This window comes from Gossypium arboreum, chromosome 10, assembly GCF_025698485.1.
Source record: "Gossypium arboreum isolate Shixiya-1 chromosome 10, ASM2569848v2, whole genome shotgun sequence".
NCBI lineage: Eukaryota > Viridiplantae > Streptophyta > Magnoliopsida > Malvales > Malvaceae > Gossypium > Gossypium arboreum.
Window position 1 is genome coordinate 13,269,794 of NC_069079.1, and position 22,760 is coordinate 13,292,553.

Genomic DNA, 22,760 nt, shown 5'->3' on the forward strand with positions numbered 1-22,760 from the left:
CTTTTAAAGATGATTTTGGAGGTGATAATTGTTGATTCAGAAGCAGCCTTCGTTGGTATGGCTGATTGAATCAAATATTCAACTTATAACTCAAATTTGGATGATCTTTTCACCCCGCATTATAGGTGTTTAAATAGGGATCATATCACCTTTGGGGTGGCCCTGGAAATTTTCTAACAACATTCGCTTGTTTTGTCGAACCCTCATGCAAAATGGGACATGAGTCCGTCCAGGGGTCCGACATAGCACAAATTTCACACAACCATGCTGGGCTTGGGTTATCTGTAAGCAAATTCTGAACAACATTAGTAAACTTATCAATTTTATCTTCTAGGGATAGAGAACTTAACCCATTGACCATCTCGTGGGTTCTATAGTCGGTCGGAATTGTTGAGAGTTCGCAGCAGTGGTCGAAATTAACTTTCTTGCTTTTTAGGGCGTCATATTAGCAAGTGCCCTTCATTGGAAGCATCTGTCATTTTCATTTCCATCGGGAGTAATCCCTCATAGAAATACTATAAGAGCGATTGTTCAGTTAGGCCATGTTGTGGGGAACATGCACACAATTTTTTGTACCGCTCCTAGTAATCATAGAGCGATTCAGTCTCTTTTTGCCAAATTCTTACAATATCTCTTTTTAATTTGGCTGTTTGAGCTACTAAAAAGAACTTGTCAAGAAATAAACGTGACATGTTAGACCATATATTGACAGATCTTGAAGGTAAATAAAATAGTCATTCTTTAGCAAAGTTAGCTAATGAGAAAGGAAAAGCACGAAGTTTAATTTGATCTTCTGTTACTCCCTAAGGTTTCATGCTTGTGCAAACCATGTGAAATTTCTTGATATGGGTATGCGGATTTTCATTTTGTAATACGTGAAAGGTGGGAAAAAGATGAATTAAGTTTGATTTCAACTCAAACGGTATTCCTCTCGCTGGATAAGTTATGCATAGTGGTTGTTATTCATCTGGTGCTGCTGCGAGCTGGCGTATAGTTTGGTTTGTCATATCATCTAGTTCATTGAATAATAAAATGTCCTCGATATAAGATCCCTTTTCAAACTCGAAATATGGTCGTTTACCACGTTGAATAGCTTCTCTTTGTAGTTTTCGAGCCAACTTCTCTATTTCTAGTTTAAATTCTAGAGTCCTTGGTTTTGATCTGGTCATAAGGAAAACAAACGAAAATTAAAAAACTTCTCAATCCCTCGCAACGACATCAAAATTTGATAGGTGTCGAAACCACCAAATAAAAATTCTTACGATAAAATAACTCTAAATAGTAGTAAAGAGAAGTAGGGTCGACTCCACAGGGATTGGTTATTTTGATCAACTTTCATTTTTTTTTTGTGAACAGAATTTATGTCGTGGCAATAGTCGTGCCTACAACTCAAAACAGACTTGCTAAAAAATAAGTAAAATAAATTAGAAGAGTTGAAAATGTCTAGAAAGTGAGATAACAGAAATAAACAATTATATAAATAAAAAATATAATAAAACTAGAAAACAAATTTGAATTCTGTAAACAAAATTATAAAGCCTTAGCCCTAAATTCGGTGAATTCCTGTTTCTGAATTGATCCTCGAAAATCAGTTTTCTCCTCCAAACAATAAGCTAGTTATAGTGGCTAAGAACGTCTTAACTGCCAGACCTGCAAACCAACCCTTATCGATTGTCTAACTACGATACACCCATTGCAATTCAAGACCCTGATAGCCTTTCGTTTTGAAGAACCTAACTCGGATCAATGGCCTCAATTGTGCGGGAGGTTTAAATCCAATCACTATCTCCCTTGACGAAAATCCCACTAGTCTGACCTTGCCAGGATGTACCAATTTGTTCTCGGAAATCCGAATACAACACAATCACCCGTCTTCCCAAATATACACCAAAACGACTCCACCACAGCACATGCTTTGTATTGAAATCGAATTAACTTTAAGGGATGAATTTGGATTATCCCAATATTTTGGAGAGATGGTGAATGCCGTTATGAAAGATTTTTAGTGCGGATTCATTCTCACGATTCTTGACCGGAAAGAATACCGATTTAAAGCTAAGTTAGAATTTTAGTGAAGTATGAAATTAATCATGCTTGGTTGGTGTATGAAAATGGTTTTTAAAGAAATGGTGGAAGTTGGAAAGGGAAAGGCTTAGAAAGCAATTAAACAATTTTGTAAAGAAATAAGGAAATTGAAATGGAATGGCAGTATGCTTGATGACGCATGAAATTGGAAGGAAAAAAATAATTTCATTCAATTGCAAGTAAATTCAAGCGTCAAATGTGTCCTTTCGAGTCTATCATACCCTTTTATTTATACACAAACAATACACTAAAATTAGCTAACCCACCTAATCACTCATTACATGAAATCAAAATGAGATTTTTCATTTCTAAATATGACTTTTACAAAGTAAAAAAAAAATCTTATTAGCCCTTAAAGATCTCAAAATTTCTAGTTTGACCCTTCTTTTATTGTTTGCGCTCCAATTTAGTCATTTTCTACTTGTTCTTTTATTTAAGCCATCCGAATTTCTTTCCTAATAGAATTTAAATATAAAATCATCAATTAGAATAAATTAATAAAGAATTAATTAATTTGAACATGTAAAATATGCATAATAAACATGCTATCACTGGCGATATTCCTCTGACAGATAGCTTGAGAATGTACCTGGAGGTTCCAATTATTCGCATAAAGGTTACACTGTTCATTTGTTAGATTAGGTGATGAGATAGCTTAGTGATCGGAAGGGCAAGGTTTTGTCTCCTGCAGGTAGAAGATGTTGGAAAAATATGGACATCACATATATAATAATAGTAATTACATGTTATTATTTACTATCATAATAGATTAGCCTAAATTAAAAGTGATCTAATTTGGTTAAGACTTATTGGATTTTATTTATTAAATAGAGTCTGAGCTAAATCTGTGTAGATCTTTTAGTAACTAATTTCTAATTGATGATGAGCTGATTAGAAATTAGGGTTAAGATTAATGTGTTATAGTTATATATTAGGGCTATAGTCCCCAAATTATACCTAAGGTAACTTTTCTAATATCTTATCTTTAGAAAAGAGAGAGATACATTTTCTAAATTTCTTGTGTGCTAATTTAGAAGATTAAAACTCCATAATGAGTAGATTTCAAGAAATCAATTAATTCAAGTACACTTCCGTATTTAATTTTATTTTTGATGATTTGGTATGATAAATTCTTATTTACAATTTTAAATTTATATCAAATTTTATTTTATGGTTACAACAGGAAAGTGTTAATATAGTAAATTACTTGTGCTATTCAACTTTATTCCCTGCAATCCACTTTACTTCCAGCCTTTGTTTGATGGTTTAACAGTAATGTTTTTTTAAGGTAAGACTATGGAATAATCATTTGATGAGCTGGGATCAATGTTAAAAGGACCAAAGTGGGTCGAAAGGAATACGGATGGTCTGGTTAAATCGAAATCCAGTAGTGCCTCAATAAGGGGATTAATACGGGATGAAAATAGGAAAGATAGCTAGCTAGAGCTACGGGGTATTCGCAAAGGTTTAAAGTTAGCTAAACATTTAGCTATTAAACAAGATGGATGCCATGACAATAGTATGGTTATTTAATAAGCCATATGATAGAGTTCATCAGTTTAGTAATTTGATGCAGGATTGCTGGAACTTAATTACTGATGGATGGGTGACTATCCTATCCACCAGCAAGCCTCAAATAAATTTTCTTATTTCTCATTTATGTACAAAAAAATAATAATATTTTTACTCCTGACACCAAAATCATATAAATATCAAGTGAGTCAACTTCGTAGGTAGGCAGGATATTCCAAGTGTGGGAGAGAGAGAGAGGAAGTCTAGTTTCTTCTTGTATATTCTTCATCTTCGTTGGCATAGTGTTATCATTGTCACAAGAGTCTCTGTTGTTGGTTTGGGCTCTTTTTTTTTTATTTTTTTTTAACTTCTTATAGTGCACATGTCCTTTCTCTGTCACTGTAAACAACCCTTGCCCTGGGTTATTTATGACTTTCCATCTCTGTCTTCATTATTATATTTTTTTTCCTTTTTTTTTTATTTAACTAGTTATTCAAACTTTCAACTTTCAAACCCGTCATTTCACTCCCCATTTATTACTACTCTCTTTCATCTTCAAAAATCCTCTGAAAATATCTCCTGTTTCACTTTCTTCTTCATCAAGGCCACACAAAGATCTTCAAGAGATTTTAAAAAAATCCCACAAATTGTGTGGTTGGGTGGGGGGGAGGGGAAGATATATAGAAATGGCAGCAGAAGAGGATGTGCGTATGACTGAGGTCACTGGTCCATTTCGTCAGGTTCTTTTCATCTCGGCTGGTGCTAGCCACTCCATTGCTCTTCTATGTATTACTCCTTTCCTTTTGCCCCTCCTTTCTTTTTAATTGATTTCCAAGTACTTTTTTTTTTTTTAGTTTTTGTTGCTGGATCTTTTTTCTTTCTTCTCTGGGACTACTGAATTGGTCAAATTTGATAGGAATTACCCTCTTCTTGCACACTTCTGCTTACTTAATTTACTGAAATTAGAAATCTCGCGTAAACAGGCCACTCAGATCCTTTGTTACTAGCAAAAACTTCAATATACCTGGGAAATTATGTCATTTCGCATCATTTTAATGCTTTCGATCAATCAAAGTTCACAGATTTCCTATAAATATTTCATTTTGGATGAAACTTTTGGGATCCTTTTCTATCTCGTAAACGCTTTCTTATGTTTGCTTCTTCATACCATGACCAGATTTAGCTCTCCCTGTTAGCATCCCATGTTGTATTTTGGTATGTAATTACATGCATATGATGCTATATTTTTCAAATGACATCGATTTTCGTATTGACGTTTTTCAACCTGGTGGGAGTTGTCTTGTCTTATCTCTTGACTTTTAGGCCAATTTTGACATCAGCTATGACATGATTTCCACTGTTAAACTTTGGAAAATATCAGTAGTTGATTCCACGCTTGATTTTTCCCATGTAAACAATTGCATTAATCCTAGGAATCACCGTATTTTACTATATGATATAGTACTAAATTAATTTGAATCGATAATTTTTAATTACTTAGGGTAAAGAGGAGGAAATTCTTTTTTCTTACAAGAGTTTTTTCTCCTAAGTTTAAATTTATATTGATTATTTCTTATTTTATGTATAACTATTGAAATATATACATAGTAAATAAATTATGGTAGTTGAAGTGTCTTATGCGTGCAGGAACAGTGTCATATCCTAAAACTTATATATTGAAAAAAATAGAGTTGAAGCAATGTAGGCGTACGGCTTGTCAACTGTTCAAAAACAGGAGAAATGAAACCTTTCAGTGGCTCTTAAGTTGTTTATAGCATGTTTTTTATGTGAACAAACAGATCCATTACTTTCCTTTTGCATATGCCATAGAGAAAAGCTCTTATATTCTTGTTCTTAGCCTATATTATTGGGTGAGTGTCAAATACCATATGTCTAACCCAGATGTGTTCAAACTTTTTCCACTCTTGTATCCAAATAAGTGTCAGACACGTGTTGGATGCAAGGACTTAAAGTAAAACAAGGAATCAGAGAAATGTAGGCTGTTAGTTCTTATGGCTAAGGCCTGTACTATGCTCATGGATATGGATATTGTATGCCTAGTCTTAGTAACACATGTGCATGGCAACAGCAATGTTATTGTTGTACTAGGGTGCTGAAGATCCAGTTGAGAGCTTAAGTCATAAATACTATTGTCTTTATAAGTGCATCTCAAAGTCAAGATTCTGATATTAGTCATGTTGGTTTAAGTTCATAAACCTACTTGAGCGTATATCCTTGTTTTTGATCATTAACAGCTGGAAATATTGTTTGCTCATGGGGACGAGGAGAGGACGGGCAGTTAGGCCATGGCGATGCGGAAGATCGACTTTCGCCAACACGATTGAGTGCATTGGATGGACTTGATATAATATCTGTTACATGTGGAGCCGATCATACAACTGCATATTCACTGTCTGGCACTGAAGTGTATAGTTGGGGATGGTACGTTCTCTTTTCTTCGGTCTCTCAGACTTACTTGTGCCTTTAGTTATTTAAGAAATCATAATATTTTTTTTAGTTAATTTTATTTCTTTTTAACACACTTCAGCAATTTTTCTATAGTTACACAAATATTATACCACTTTCCCTGTCTTATCCAAATCATCACGAATTTTTTTTAAAAATAATTCACCCCTCAAAATTGAAAATACACATTTAGAGAAGTAGATCCATTAGAAACAATCAAATTATACTAAATGAACTTAATAAAATAAGAAAGAGTAGTACATAACCGACTATAAAATGTCAACATCCTAAATATGTTCTATAAGAACCTGAAAATTACTCAAAACAATCTAGACTCGAAATAACATGAAATTGAAGCTAAAAGAACTCAACTTGAATACTTAAAATCCATACCTAATTTGAATTTATTATAAGAAGTTAATTTTTTAAATCCAAATTTAAAAGGATTAAAACTTGAAATAATCTAAATTCAAAATAATTTAAATCCTAATAAACTTAATTCAAAATTATCAATTTAATAAGAGATAACTCTATTAAAAATAATCCAAGATAACCTAAACTAATATTAAATACATATATCTTTTATAAAGTGTTAATTTAATAGAATAAATAACATGAGATGATATTATATTATATTATTTTTAGGGTAAAATATCAAATAGTCACTTTTATTTACCTCGGGTTATATTTTAGTCATTAAGCCATTAATTGCTGTTAACGGTGTAATAGTAAGCTGACGTGGCACGTTAAATCATCATTTTAAACAAAAATTTTAGATTAAATTATACAATTAGTTACCATATTTTTTCGTTTTGAGCAATTTAATTTTTATGCTCTTTTAACTTTCTTTTTTTTTCATTCTCTTCTACATCTTTTTCTATTTTCCTCCCTATCTCTTTTAACTTAGTTTTTCTATTTTTTTCATTTGTTAAAACTTTTTTATGTTTATGAAAAAAGAAAAGGCGAAAGTTGAAATCAAAATAAATTGGCTACACATATTCTCGCCCACAATTACAAACTCTTATCATTCACCATCGCTTTAACAAACCTATTTGGATCTCTCAATGATCTAGTCCACAAGCTCGCCTCTCTTGAAGACCTTACTAGTCGTGACTTGTGGCAATCTATCTTTGACAAAGTTTCTCGAGCTCGTTCCCTTAATCTCCTAACCAACCCTCACGATCACCTTATCTATCTTATCTACAACATTCTCGCCTTTTCGAAATTACGTTGTTTCACGAATTCTTCAAATGAGCTCTACACTCTCAATGACTAAAACGTCCATCATATAAACTTGCCCTCAAGTTTACTCAAGCCAGTTTGGTTCCATGCTCTCTTTTCCTCTTCGGTTCATCCATGCTTGACTTCTAATCAAGTTTGCTTGGGAATATCCAAGAAGTTTTAGATTAATTTTATCGTTTGCTTAATTTTATTCGTCAGAAAATAAGAACAAGAAGGGAATAATCTACACGATTCTATAAAAGTTTGGAAACAAAAAAAAATTGTTTTGAATATAAATATTTCAACTTATGTTTAGATTTGATTAAGGATATGGTTTTTTATATTGATTAATTAGATCCAGTTTTAGTTTCAAAATTAGGCTATATTTAAATCGGTATTTGATTAAGAATGATTATTCGGTTTTAGGTTAAATTCAATTTAGGAATCATGTGAAAGAAATAAATACTTGGTTTATTTGGTGGGCAAAATTATGTTTCTACAAAGAAAAATATGAGAAGAGAGAAATAAAAGAGAAGAAGAAAAGGAAACAAATAAATAAAAGAAAAAATAAAAGTATAGGGGCTAGTTTTAATAAAAGGAAAATATAAAAAAACTAGTAAAAAGAAATGGAAAAGGGAGGGAAGCAGAGGTAGAAGGAGAAGAGAATGGAATATAAAGAAAAAAAAAAAAAGAAAGTTCAAGGAACATAAAAGAAAAAAAATTAAATTGCTCAAAATAAAAAAAATAGGGATTAATTTTATAATTTAATCTTAAATTTTCGTTTAAAATGATAATTTAACATGTCACGTCAGCTTACCGTTATACCGTTAACGACAATTAACGCTTAGTGACTAAAATGTTACAATATATTAACATAAGTGACAAAAACATAACATTTCAAACATAAGTGATCAAAATGTAATTTGAGACAAACAAAAGTGACTATTTTGGTAGTTTACCCTTATTTTTATAATTTCATTTATTTTAATTTTTTTCTACTATTAGAGTTTTATGTTTTTAATACTATGGTTTTAAATTATAACATACCTGTTTATTTTTAAATTTCTTAAATAATATATTTTATAAATTTTAAAAAATATTTGCTAATTAAATAATAGTTGGTTTAATTTTTCAAGGAAAGTCCATTAATTTTGAAAAACAATTGAGGTAATAAAATTCATTTTAAAAGTAATAAAAACTAAAAAAAAATTAGAAACCAAACCAAGAAAAATATTAAGTAATTAGATAAAATAATTTTTATTCAAATATGAGTCAAAATTTCATGTATAAGCAATCATTATTTTAATATTTTATTGTCTTTGATATAATATTTTACAACACAACAATAAATAACATTAACAATTATATAAATAATATTAAAATATAATAATAAAACTTTCTAATATCAAATGTCAAATAATAATAACTAAACATCTCAAATAATAATGAAAATCATACATTTTTGGTGATGGAAACAAAGTCTATTTTGAATGAAAATGCTTTGCTAATTCATATATTTATAGTGGTAAATATTAAATTTTAATTGGTATATAATTGTAATACTAATTAAATAAGAATTAAGCTAAGATAATAGTATAATTTAATAATTATTACATTGATAATGAAAACATTATTAATAGATAAATTTATACATATTAATTAGATTATTAATATATGGATATTATCTTTTATATTTATTGTTTAATCTCAAACATTTAATTTTTATTGATTATAAAAATTTTGATTTTAACATTATTAATTACTATCATATTTAAAATAAAATCATATTTATATATAAAATTATATTTATTTAATTAAAAACTTGGATTTTTATTAATTTTAATTTATTCAATTATATTCAATGTTTGGCCAAAATAATTATATTCAATGATTTTATAGATTTATAATTTTATTAATTAATAATATGTTATGCAATTTTTAAATAGAATTTTTAAAAGATATGACCAAATTAATTAATTTTACTTTTATTATATACTAATAAATTATATTATTAAATAAGTTATTATTATGATGTCAATTTAATAATATAATTAACAATAAAGGGTATTTTCATTAGTTAAAAGTTTTTCTAAATTAAATATATATTGTATTCTGGATTAATAAATAATTTTCATTAATATAATTAAATTTTAATTTCTATATTTATTAGTATGTACTATAAATAGATTTTTTATCTATTACGTTAACAATAATTCCATAAAATCATATGTTATATTACTTATGTTAATCTAACTATATGATTTAGTATAAGTTATATTTATATTCACATAGGCATACATATTAATAAATAAATTATATAATAAGGAAAATTATATATAGGAGTTTAAAATTTTATAAGCAAAAGTTAGAGAATAACATGTGATTGTAAGTACGGTAAAAAAAATAAAGTTTTATAATAATGGATTAATACAGTAATCCTTGTCAATTCCTTCAACTTAATTTTTTTAAAAAAAATAGCAAAATGCAAAAACATCTTTAATCTTTAAACTTTAAGCCCAAAATGAAATGACAAATATTCAAAGTTTTCTGAACTAGATTAGTAATTAAATTAATCAGGTTATTAGTTCATCGGTTCAATGAGTTCATCCGATTCGATTAAATAAATTATTAAAAAATTATAAAGATAAAAAATATATATTAAAAATCTAGTTCAACTGATTTTCTTGCCTGTTTCAATTGGTCCGTAACTATTCTCGAATCAATCAGTTTAATACTCAATTCCTGTTCCAGCCAGTCTGATTCAAACAACTTTGTAAATAGTAAAACTCCAAAAATTTGTTTGCCGATCTCTCTTTTGATTTTTTTGATTGTTTTGCCAATCTCCAAAAAACTTCTTTGAAATATCAAATGTCTTTTTTTTTGCCAAATCTCCATATAACCTTTCTTTTTCTTAACTTGTATTTCTTTTCCTTTTACTGGTTTTTAAAATTTTTTTTAATTATTTATCCAAATATAGCATTAAATAATTTTATAACTCTACAAGCAAAATTAAGAGGCTGACAAATGTCTTTAATTGATATCTAAAAACATATAGTAACCTTTGAACCCTGCCTGTGCTTGTGGTATACCACATTGTTTCAAATAATTATCGGTTTTTTAGATTCAATTCAAACTTTAGAACAATGTTTAAGTCTTTGATTCAGAGGTTGTATTTGGTTTCAAAATATATTTTCCTATCCATTTCGTCTCCTGTTTGTTTTTTCTTTTTTTAGAAAAAATAAAGAAATCATAAATAAAATTAAAACTAAGAAAATGAATAAAAAAAGTAAATGAAAGACTAAATAAAATGGATATGACCTAAATTAGGTCTTAAGCCCAAAAGTCGTTTTGGACTCAATACTCAAAATAAAATCTAAATCCTAAAGTCATTCCGACTAAAAGATCAATTCATAAACCACGCAAAACCATCCATGCTACTAAGGCACAAGCTTTTTGGTAGCATATTGTAATTTCAAAGTTAATATTACTAAATATCACAGTCTCATAAGTTAGTAGTTTTTGAATTCTCAAATCCAACAGTAACATCTCTTATTGTTGAGCACAATGTTTTCTATTTTCAACTCTTATTAAATGTATGTTTCTCACTGTTACTGGTACCAGGGGTGACTTTGGAAGACTTGGTCATGGAGATTTTAGTGACTTATTCACTCCTCAACCCATAAAAGCATTACATGGTCTGAGGATTAAACAAATTGCTTGTGGAGACAGCCATTGTTTAGCTGTGACAATGGAAGGCGAGGTCCAGAGGTATGTTTGGTTTTTACCTTATTTTATTTGATTTTTTTTTTACTATATGATTATATATATATGTTTGATGTTTTGTTTCAATTTCTTTTAGGGTTAAAAACGATTTTATTTTTAATAGTTAAAAATGGTTAACTATGTTGATTAGTGCCTCGAGTTTTAAGTTTTGTAATTGCATGGAGATGCTACAAATAGTAGTTTGAACTTGAAGTGGCCAAGCTTGGGTATCAAGCTTATAATGCACCTATTATGGTGAACAAAAAGATTGGTAAATATTAGTTATAGCGGTCCTCATGAAGTAGGCTGTCATGTAAGCAAAGATAGTTCAAGAGGTCATCTTGTAGTAATTAAGAAATCACAGCAACTTTGACCTCTGAATGCAATTAGGGAAGATCCATAAGAGGGCTGGAATGCATGAAATTAAATGTAAAATTCTTTCATTTTAGAAAGCATTCATTCCATGCAGGAGACAATCTACAAGAAAGCTTTAGTGTGAAAACACTTGAGATGTAGGGTTCAATATACATTTTACTTGATTCAGTTATATATATGTCTTCCCATTTGCTTATGAAACTTTTAAATTAATGAGAAAACTGACATTTGTCCCATATATACAATGATGTAAACAATGATGAACCTAAGGCTTTTGTTGCTACATCGGTATGCGCCATGGTTACACTATGACCTTATCATTAGATCAGGGAAAAAAAAAAAAAACATATCTTCTTTTTGGTAGTTTCATCTATACCTTCTCCTTTTGGATGAGTCTGTCTGTCTGACGGTGATCACAATTTCTTGTAGAACTATGATTCATATGATTAAATTTCAGAATTGTTATGTTTTGGTTGAGCAACATGTACCCGGAAACCTAAATATTTTTTAAGTTAGTAGCCATTTATGAAGAAGTTTTATTGCCTTTTGAAGTAGTTTGTTCCAACTTTTGCAATTGCTTCTTTCAATTTATGTTTGTGATTGCTCTTATTACTGATTTTTTTTTTTTACCTTTTTTGTAACGTTTTATTTTGGAATTTAATTGAAGTTGGGGAAGAAATCAAAATGGTCAACTTGGTCTTGGAAGCATTGAAGACTCTCTTGTGCCTCAAAAGATTCAAGCCTTTCAGGTATTACTTGTTACCAGGTTGTCCTATATCTTATAGTCATCTGATGCTCCATTCTTCATTGTTTGTACTTCAGCATTAAAATAAAACAGCCTCTGCCTGTGCATCCAGGTTCCTTGTTTTGTTGACATTCACAATATGTGTATTTATAAGCGTATAATGAATTGCATCACACTCAAAAGCTATGTTCTACAAGATTTTAAGTTAATCAATGTCAACAATCTAGGATTTCTTATTGGAACAAATTGGAAGTTGCATTTAGCATGTAATACTAGCCAGAGAAGAAATAGATTTGTAAATTACTTTTGAGTTTATGATGAAAAATATACAATTATTTGAAGGAAACATGTTATCAGGACTATTCAAATTCAACAGTCTGAAATTTTTAAATACAGTTGTATGTTTGTTGACAGTTTGGTTAAAATCTTTGAAATCTCCATCAAATTTCTTGCTTTTCTTCAACTTTTTAATTCTGTCTTGATACTTCAATCAAGCTAAAAGTTGCATATGCACTTTGTTGAAGTGATTATCACCTTGCATTTCCATGTCTGTTGAAGGGTATTTCTATCAAAATGGTTGCTGCTGGTGCTGAGCATACCGCTGCTGTTTCAGAAGACGGTGCACTCTATGGTTGGGGATGGGGACAATATGGAAACTTGGGCTTAGGTGACAGAAATGATCGCTTAGTTCCTGAGAAGGTTTCTACTCTCAATGTAAGTCAAACTGGTACTATTTGTTTGGCATGTTATCCTTAAAGTATCAATGATGAGATTCTATAAAGATGATTGACCATCCTTAATAAATATGCAAGGCAGATAACTCATAACATCTTGTTTTAAGGTTATATATAAGTTGATATATGATTTATGGAAGTTTGCATCTGGTGCTTTAATTTTTTTGTCCGTGGTATTTATTGCTTTTAGTCTTCAACTATTTAGTCTAAATTTCCTTTTTCTTTCGCATATAAGAATGTAGCCATTTTTTTCTTGTGTTAGAAATACGAGTTCTTTCATGCTCAAGTTCTCCTTTCATAAACAGAAAATCCTTTCAGAAGATATTCATTATTAGCTGTAGCACTAAGATACCTAATGTAACAAATTTTTTGTTATACTCAAATGATATACCACTTTCAACTAAAGTATTCAATTAAGCTATAGGCCATATAGCATAATAAACTTCCCAAACATGTCATGTATCAAATCTTTTTTGGTCATGTATACATAAAAAGTTAAAGACTTGTTCATCATTCAAATTAATGATCAAGAGATTTTTACCATGAATAAATATGTTAATACAAGCTATTGTTGGCCATAAACAATAATGATTTAAGATAAAAGAAAGCACTACAAGTAATTGTCACTTGAGTAAAAATTCTAAATAACAATCCCAAACATGTTTTCAAAAAAAAAAAAAAGAAAACAGATGAACCAAGAATTAAAATTTTTCATCAAGAACAAACTCACAATCTTGATTTGCCATTAAGAACAAAGATAAATCATATTTCAAGTCTATTTCCAAGACCAAGCATTTTATCAGTCAATCATTTACCAAGAATAATTTTACCAAGAATAATTTTATACATATCAAAACATAATTAGTAAGAGGCAATAATAACAAAATTCAAATTTTGGAAAGAATAAATTTGAAAATTAAAGCTAAATTCTCATCTTTCCCATGAAGAAGCTGTTAGCAACCAAGGTAGCATTTTGAAGGAGCGTTTATGTTTCTCAAAAATAATTTAACCACTAACATTTATTCAAGAACATGTATTTTTGAAGAAACAATGATGAGACCAGAATATTTCCAAAACAATTTAAGGCAAAATATTATGTTTTTAAACTACAAGCTCATCTTAAACAAGATATTCAAAGTTAACAGCCTTAATTTCCATGTTTTCTGTTGTAGTAAGAATTTTCAAATGCAGGGAGAGAAGATGAATATGGTTGCTTGTGGATGGCGGCATACCATATCAGTCTCTGATACTGGTAGATTATACACTTACGGGTGGAGCAAGTATGGTCAACTAGGACATGGGGACTTTGAGGATCACCTTGTTCCGCATAAGGTGGAATCTTTAGCTGACAGTTTTATTAAGCAGGTAAAATATTTCCATGTTTACAATCTGCAATGTTTCCTTATTCAAAGTAGGATTTTGTTTGTATTTAGGATATATTTCGGATTTAGGACTTATGTCAAGTTTTTATGGTTTTGATGGGTTATTCTTCCAGTGTTGGATTAAGAATTCTTGAGATCTAGAATATTAACTTATCAAGTTGTGAGATTTTCCCTCTCCCTGGGTTCTATCAATTTACCTTCTTATTTCTCCTGCTCTCTCCTTAGTTTTCCCTTTGGTCTTTAGGTTTCTTATGTTCATTCCTTGTTCTGTATCATCAATTCAGCATAGTGAGACTTTAAGATTATGTACAGGTACCAGCTAGAATTATTCTGGTGATATCAGACTTCATTGTGTAGGATTCCCCCACAAAAAAAAAAATCATACCATTTTCTTAGTCATACTCGATACTTTTCATGATATTTGATGCATATTGTTTCTGTCAAATATATGTTGGGTTCAAAAGTATGTTTTAAAATACTTCTGTTGCATTTTGGTTTGAATCCTTTTAGATAGCAGGTGGATGGAGACATACAATGGCACTCACATCTGATGGAAAACTCTATGGCTGGGGATGGAACAAGGTTTGAAAAAATCAAGTTTCTTAGTTTATATCTTTGAAATGCATTGTGTTGTCATTCTGTTGTGATATTATTCTGTTTGTTTGCTAAAACATTAATCGTGAACCCCTTTTATATGTATTTGAGGCCTCTAAGCATCTTTTTGTTTTGGTAGACATGCATGCACCCCTGCAGATGGACCCCTTTTGTTGCTTCAACTCTTCATTTTTCTTGAAGTATTCATGTCTGGCAGTTGTGTCCAACATATGGATAAAGGATATGACCTCCAACTCCAAATATATAGAAAAACTTAGACAATTGTTTAAATATATAAAGGACACTAACCTAAATTCAACACCTAGACCATAGTTTGAGTAACAAAGGATGGACTTGTCTGCACGATAATAATTTACTGTTGCATTTGTCTAAGGTTTTATGATATGTGTGACTAAATTATGGTTATGAATGCTTGTCAAAGGTTCAGTAAGTAATTAGCTTTTCCCATTTATGCGTTTTCTTCATTGAGTTTTATTTGTCCAGTCTTTGTCTGCAGTATGTCCAACTATTGATTAGATTTTCTACCTCATTTACAGTTTGGACAGGTGGGGGTTGGTGACAACGCTGATCATTGCTCTCCAGTGCTAGTTAAATTTCCTCATGAGCAGGCACTTTCTTATTACTGTAGCTTCTGAATATTAAGATAGGCAATGAGATTGGTTTCAGTTCTTTCAGAATTTTCTTCTTTTGATTTCTCATCGAGAGGTATTTCCTCTTTCTACGATAGTGGTTAAGCAGTCTCTTCTCATATGTATGTCTCTTACTTGGCAGAAAGTAGTTCAGGTTTCATGCGGCTGGAGGCACACACTTGCAATTACTGAAGAGAAAAATGTCTTCTCTTGGGGAAGGGGTACAAATGGACAGCTCGGGCATGGAGAATCCACGGACCGGTAATCACATTTCCATATAGACTAGTGATGACCAGGGGACAGGAATGTTCCAAAGATTATAGAACAATGTGCCTATCATACACACTTTCAATTTGTTTCACGAAATTAAGAAAAATGTGCTGTTTAGTTTGGTGGTTGACCAAGTAGTCACAATCTCTGTTCTTATTATCAGGAATGTTCCGAAGATTATAGAGGCTTTGAGTGTTGATGGTTCAAGTGGGCAACAGATAGAATCTTCAAAGCTGGATCCATTGTCAGGTGCTGTATAATTAATTACATTGGACATCCTTCCTGCTTTGCTTTCTGTTTTTTTGATAATTCCATGTTCTATATGTTTGTGTGGGCAGGTAAAACCTGGGTTTCTCCAACCGAGCGATATGCAATTGTTCCCGATGAAAGTGTAAGTTGTAACGAAATATAGTTGAATTCTGGAAACGCTTAAACGCATATTTCCAGCTACAAACATCTTGGTTTTATTTTTCCTGCAATTTGGTTGTCTGCTTATGGTAATGTGGATGCAGGGACAAACGGTTCATTCGGGAAAGGGGAATGGGGGTGATGTGAGTGTCCCTGAGAATGACGTGAAGCGAATACGAATGTAATTCCTCTGAAGCAGATTGAGTGGTCGTAAACTATGTGGATTCAGTCCGAAGAAAAGAAAAAAAATGCGTCAATCGTCTTTTAACATATATATATCATGCAAGAATAAATGCGATGATGTGTTCATGCAGCAAAGCCTATAAGTTGAGAGGCGTTTGTAAGGTGAGTGTGTTGTTGGTTATTATTACTACTATTATTATGAGGTTTGTAGGCTATGTTACTACTGCTTATAATTTTCTTCAGTTGTTGAAACACTACAATCAATATGGCTGTTTTAATAGTATCCATTTTCATGGTTTTATTATGTTTGGATTGTAGATTGCAGTTTCTATTTGGATTAATCGACCAATTTTTCATATTTTCTTGGAGAAAATGAAGTTGCTTTTTATGAAATATAAAATAAAATTGTTTTACAAAATAAAAAAAAAAGTGCACATTAAAAAATAATACCAATGATAAATCTTGCTGTTGTTTGGAACAGTATATTCACAATCATACTGATATCAACTTAAATACTTCCTGTAAAATAATACCCCTCGGAAAACCTGCACATTTCTTCAAGAACGCTGTTTTTTCTCAACACCGTTTTATTTTATTCCAAGTTTCATTGTATTCAAAATATTACTTTCTTTTTCAGTCCGATTAGGGAAGAGGGATAAGGTTTTTTAAAATTTGAAATTTTACTTAATATCAATATATAATCTAAATTAATTAAGATTTTTATTGTATAAATATGTTTTAAAAATAATTAAATAAAAGTTATATTAGTAAAACAATACTTGAAATAGAAATTCAAGTTTGGATAGAATTTTAAGGATTTATTCTCCTGGGTCTATTTGGATCTTGATTTGAGAATTGTGGTTTATTGTTGCTGTTGATATTCAACTATGGAGAAGGAGATGATTGGATGGGAAAGAAGAGTTTTTGCTTTTATCGATAGATCCAGAGTCACAAAAATCGGCATATGAGTACCGTCTGGTAGGATATTTTTTGACGGTTAGTGTTATTCATTTTTTGGCTATGAGGAACACAGTGACGAATTTGTGGCATTTTTTAGGGGGAGTTCAGATCTCGGATTTGGGAGAAGAGATATTTGTTCAATTTTTTTCATGAAATGGATATCAAGTGGGTGATAAATAGGACTCCATGGACGTTCAATAACCATCTATTGGTTATCCATTGGTTAGAAAAAATAAAGATTCGATACAAGTCCTGATTTTCTCGACATTTTGGATTCAAGTGTATGATTTGTCTCCAGGTTTTTTTTGGGAGATTGTGGCAAAACAATTGGGAAATTTTATTGGGAGATTCTTGGTGTATGATACAAAACAATTAAATTGGGGAATCAAGAACTATATCAAAATCAGAGTTGAATTAGATGTTATAAGACCTCTGAAGGAAAGGAAGAAAATCATGGTATCTTCATCAAAATTCACTTATGTGAATCTTTTATAAGAAAGGCTCACTTTATTCTATTTCTTGCATGGATGTTTGGGCTATAATGATAAGTTTTATCCAGTTAGGTTGTGCCGAGGTGGGAATGTGATGGAATTTGCCTCTAAAAGCTTAGACAAGGAGAACTACCACAATGAATAGTGTCTAGATTTGGGAGGAAGGAGATGAGGAATCTTGGGAAGCAAATTTGAATAAGCAAGCTTTGGGGAGGGATGAGATAAGGAGAGAATCGTGGGTGAACATCAATCCAATCTTGGGTTTTAATTTAGAGGGATTCCCAAATTGTGTTGAATTGAATAACGTTGGATCTTTTAGTGCTTTAGGCCAGGTTGATTGTTGGAAAAATCCTGGCTTAAAAACGGTGTTCTTGCACAGTGAAAAATTAAAATTTTGAAAATCGACTTGGTTTGTGATATTTATAGCAATAATCCTTAACTGAATTTGTGCTTGTGTTTTCGGCTTAGCGGACATTCATTGTTCCTAGCTTTCAACCAAACGATTTTCTTCACTATTCTTATACCACGAATTGCTTAAGTGTGGGCTCGAACCAATTGAATCGAAAAACAGAACTAGAAAAAAAATTTCTCTCATTTTGGGGTGAAAACGAAAATTCTATTTTCTTAATCGAAACCGATAGAATTCTTATTCAGGAAAAACATGTCAAATAGTTGAGAATAATTTTTTTCTTTTTTGGTAGAATAACAATCTATTTATAGGAAGAGAAGACAAAACCCTTGTTGAGTTTTAGTGATTTATTTCAAACAAAAAAACATCCTACTTAGGATAGGACTGGAGTGGACGACACACCCTTCCTACTAGGGTTTTTGCCCCTTTCATGTCCATGAGGGATTTTTAGGCCTTTCTCACATCAGGTCCAATTACGAGTACTTTTTAGGCCTTTTTGACCTAGTACTCTATAATGTGATCCAACCCGATTCAGTTTCTCTATTTTTCCAAAATTAAATTAAATTTTTATATATAAAATATTATCTTCCCTATTTTTCCCCAACAAAGTTTTGATGATTTTACCCCTAATAAAAATTTGACGATTTTATCCCTGACAAAATTTCGAGAAAATATGTTCAATATTTTACAACTCAACATGTTCACTATAATTGAATGATTTATTTTCATTTTCGGGTTTCAAAATAGTCCAAAAATATAAACTCATTCTTTCGATCATTTTTAAGTAATCCATATAGGATTGCAAATTTCCATTTCTATTTTTATTTTTGGAAACCTACATTCATTTCCAAATGATTCTATTTCTCCATTTTGAAGAAAACCATAATAATTCCTGAATGTTTCTCATTTATCTTTTTTTCTATTCATTCCATTCATTTCTATTCCAAACACGTAATTCATTTTTGGTTTCAACGAGCTATCAGAGGGATCGATTGTACATATGTAGCTGAGGCTCCAATGATTAATAATTAAGTTCTAACTTTTCTCCTATTAATTATAAACTCATTTAGTTACAAATGCATTCCATTATGGTATCGTGATTGGGTTCTCCCTAATGACATACCATTATGAAAGCAACTTGTAACACCCCGTACTCGAGACTGTTGCCGGAGTCAGACACGAGAGGTTCGCAGACTTAAATCACTTATTTGCACAGTCCATTTTAAATTTCTAGACGAGCTGGCTAACTGCGTCACTGTCACCTTAAAAATCATATCTCGAGTTCCAAAACTCGAAAACCAGTTCCGTAAATTTTTCCTGAAACTAGACTCATATGTTCATCTACAATTCTTTTTCTAGAATTTTTGGTCGAGCCAATTAGTACAGTTTATTAGTTAAAGTCTCCCATGTTTCAGGGTTCAACTACACTGACCTTTGCGCATTACGACTTGGATATCTCCATGTACAGGGCTTCAATACTGATGCCATTTGTTTCTATAGAAACTAGACTCGAAAAGGAATCTGTACATACATGGCATGACTTCTAATTATCTCTGGTTAATTAATAATGAATTTAAAAAGTCGGAACAGGGAATCCAGAAACTGTCCTGGCCCTGTTTCGCGAAAAATTAAATATCTCATAATATACTGTTCATATGATCATTTCGTTACTTTCCTATGAAAATAGATTCATTAAGGTTCGATTACATAATTTATTCACTATTTAATTCCATTCCTACTATTTTTAGTGATTTTTCACATTCACGTCACTGCTGCTATCAGCATCTATTTTTAAGGTAGACTTTACCTATTACATAGTTTCCATGATTCAACTAGCCCTTTAGCATATATAGCACAAAATATGATCATGATTAACCATTCCAATGGCTAATCGTTCCCAAACATTTCCATACCTCTTAATGAACATCATACAAGACCATTATAATATTAAGCTCAAAGTGTATATAAGCCATTTTAGCATGGCTATCCAAATTTATACAAAACCAAAGGGTCCATGACCAACAACAAAAGGGTAGTCCTATACATGCCATTTCAAAGTTCAACCAAAAGTGTACCAAAAGGGGCTTTGATAGTGTGGGCAACTTCGACTTCGACACTCCCGAGTCCGATAGTGGCGAACCAAAATCTATAAAAGAGATTCAAAGAAACGGAGTAAGCATTTAATGCTTAGTAAGTTTTGAGCAATGAAATTAGGCTCCATGAAGTATAGCATTCATATAACTAAGCGGATAATTTCATATACACATATATTCTCAAAAATCAGTCCTACTTCACATTTCCAACCCTTATATTCATACATAAGGGATCAACTTAACCAAAACCGAAGCTCCTTAATCGATCGAGCGAATGCTATTTAAGAGGAATCAATTAATCCAATGCATGTACAACACATACCTCGTTGTTGAGATTTTACGAGCGTATTAATTGAAATTATTACAGCAGATCGCTTATTCCCAAACTCAAGTAATCTTGAGTTTAGCGGAAATAACTACTTGCACAAGGCCTTGGTCTTAGCCGGATATGGTCACTAGCACAGATGCCTTCGGGACTTAGCCGGATATAGTCGCTAGCTCAAATGCCTTGGTCTTAGCCGGATATAATTACTAGCACAAATGCCTTGGTCTTAGCCGGATATAGCAACTTCATACGAATGCCTTGGATCTTAGTCGGTTATAGTCACCTAGCACCAAAGCCTTGGGACTTAGCAGGATATCATTCGAATAACCATGCACATATATCAATAAATCATGACACATCCATATTTCATTTTCATTACCAAAGCTCAAACACAAAACACTTATCACACTTACAAATTTCGGCTCAATAGCCACATACAAAGAGCATGATTTTGATTTACTTAAGACATAATCTAATCGAATCATAATCTAAGTTCCATTACTCGAAAACTTACCTCGGATGTTGTCGAGCGATTTGGTGACTATTCGATCACTTTTTCCTTTCCTTATCCAACTTTGGTCCTCTAAGCTCTTGAGCTAATTCAAACAAATTTAACTTATTAAAGTCTCATTATGCTAGCTTATGGCGAACATGACAATGAATTTGATGGGTCATATGGCCACCTTTAGCTCAAATACAAAATGGTCATACGCATTTTTAATCACATTAAGCAATTTAATACAATTCATTCGAACATCAAAAGAGAAGCTCAAGGTACTTAGCCCATATATACATTAGACATTAGAGTCACATATGTACGAAATCACGAATCGAATTCAACATATTAGTTAATATTCCCCTTAGCCAAATTTTCTAAGTCAAGATAAAGCCATCAATATGCTTACCTATGGCCGAACATACTCATCAACTTATGTACTCATTCATGTGGCCGAACATGCATGTCTATGTTGAGGCCGATTGCAACACTTAATACATTCTACAAGTATGGTCACTTGTATTGACTAAACACCATTTTGTTTCAAGTTCAAAACTTGGCCAATACACATATATACACTAGTAAATCAAACACTAACATTTGCACTTCACCTTACTACCATTTCTCATCCAAATAACGTGAACAACAACCATATTTCTCTTCTATTTCCTACCATGGCCGAATGCATCACAACACCATACCATTTCAATTTTGGTCATGGTTAAACAAAGAACTTAATGTCTCACTCAAAAATGCTAAAAAGAAGATTCAAGAGTCATCAATCCACCATCACATGCATCATTACAAAGCTTCACTTTTAGCATGCAAATGACATCAACACAAATCCACCTTAGCCGAATATCATCTCCATGACATAGTAAAGATTTGAACCATGGGCTAGTTAGAACTCAAGCTAACTACTAAAAACATGCATGAATCTCATGGCACAACATCAAACATACCTTAACCTAGATACAAGTATGGCCGAACCTCTTCCTAATCCTCTTCCAAGCCGAACATGAAGCAAGAGCTCCTTCCTCCTTCCTTAGAACTTTCGGCCAAAAGAAATGAAAAAGGATGGACACTTTTTTTTTTGTTGTTTTCTTTTCTTCAACTCACGGCAATGGGGGGGGGGAACAACCACACACATACTAACACTAATATTTTATTGCCCATGCTCTTTATTTTATTATTCCTAACATAAAGCATCAACCCAACATGTTTATGACATGTTTTAGCCATAACATTTTGTCCACCCTCATGCTCATGGCCGGCCACTACTAATTAGGGGGAGGGGAAAATTGACATGCAAGTCCTCCCTTTTGATTACATGCACTATTAGATCCTTATAGATTAGCATATCACATTTCAAAAGTGTCACACAAGTCCTATGTACTACATTCACATGCAATTAACTAAATCGAAGCTTAAAATTTTCGCACATTCATATTCACATATTTTAGACAATAAATATCACATTCAAATAATTTGGTGACTCGGTTTAGCGGTCCCGAAACCGCTTTCCGACTAGGGTCACTTTAGGGCTTTCACAACTCTCCCCCACTTAAGAAATTTTCGTCCCCGAAAATCTTACCGGTA

At 31.6% G+C, this 22,760-nt stretch overlaps 1 protein-coding gene across 1 annotated transcript; it reads left to right on the forward strand.

Moving 5' to 3' along the window:
• The first annotated feature begins 4,063 nt into the window (after positions 1-4,063).
• Positions 4,064-16,691, forward strand: LOC108489427 (ultraviolet-B receptor UVR8-like). Its single transcript, XM_017793974.2, has 12 exons — positions 4,064-4,383; positions 5,853-6,039; positions 10,906-11,052; positions 12,089-12,170; positions 12,725-12,880; positions 14,092-14,265; positions 14,793-14,864; positions 15,434-15,505; positions 15,669-15,787; positions 15,960-16,045; positions 16,135-16,187; positions 16,309-16,691. Exons 1-12 carry the CDS (start codon positions 4,284-4,286, stop codon positions 16,387-16,389), a joined length of 1,329 nt encoding a protein of 442 aa, XP_017649463.1. The 5' UTR covers positions 4,064-4,283; the 3' UTR covers positions 16,390-16,691.
• The last annotated feature ends 6,069 nt before the right edge of the window (positions 16,692-22,760 follow it).

Excerpts from the sequence above, each read along its gene's own strand:
- LOC108489427 (XM_017793974.2), top strand. The coding sequence starts at position 4,284 with ATGGCAGCAGAAGAGGATGTGCGTATGACTGAGGTCACTGGTCCATTT. Across the intron at positions 6,040-10,905 it reads GAAGTGTATAGTTGGGGATG|GGGTGACTTTGGAAGACTTG; the intron begins GTACGTTCTCTT and ends TACTGGTACCAG. Across the intron at positions 16,188-16,308 it reads CAATTGTTCCCGATGAAAGT|GGACAAACGGTTCATTCGGG; the intron begins GTAAGTTGTAAC and ends ATGTGGATGCAG.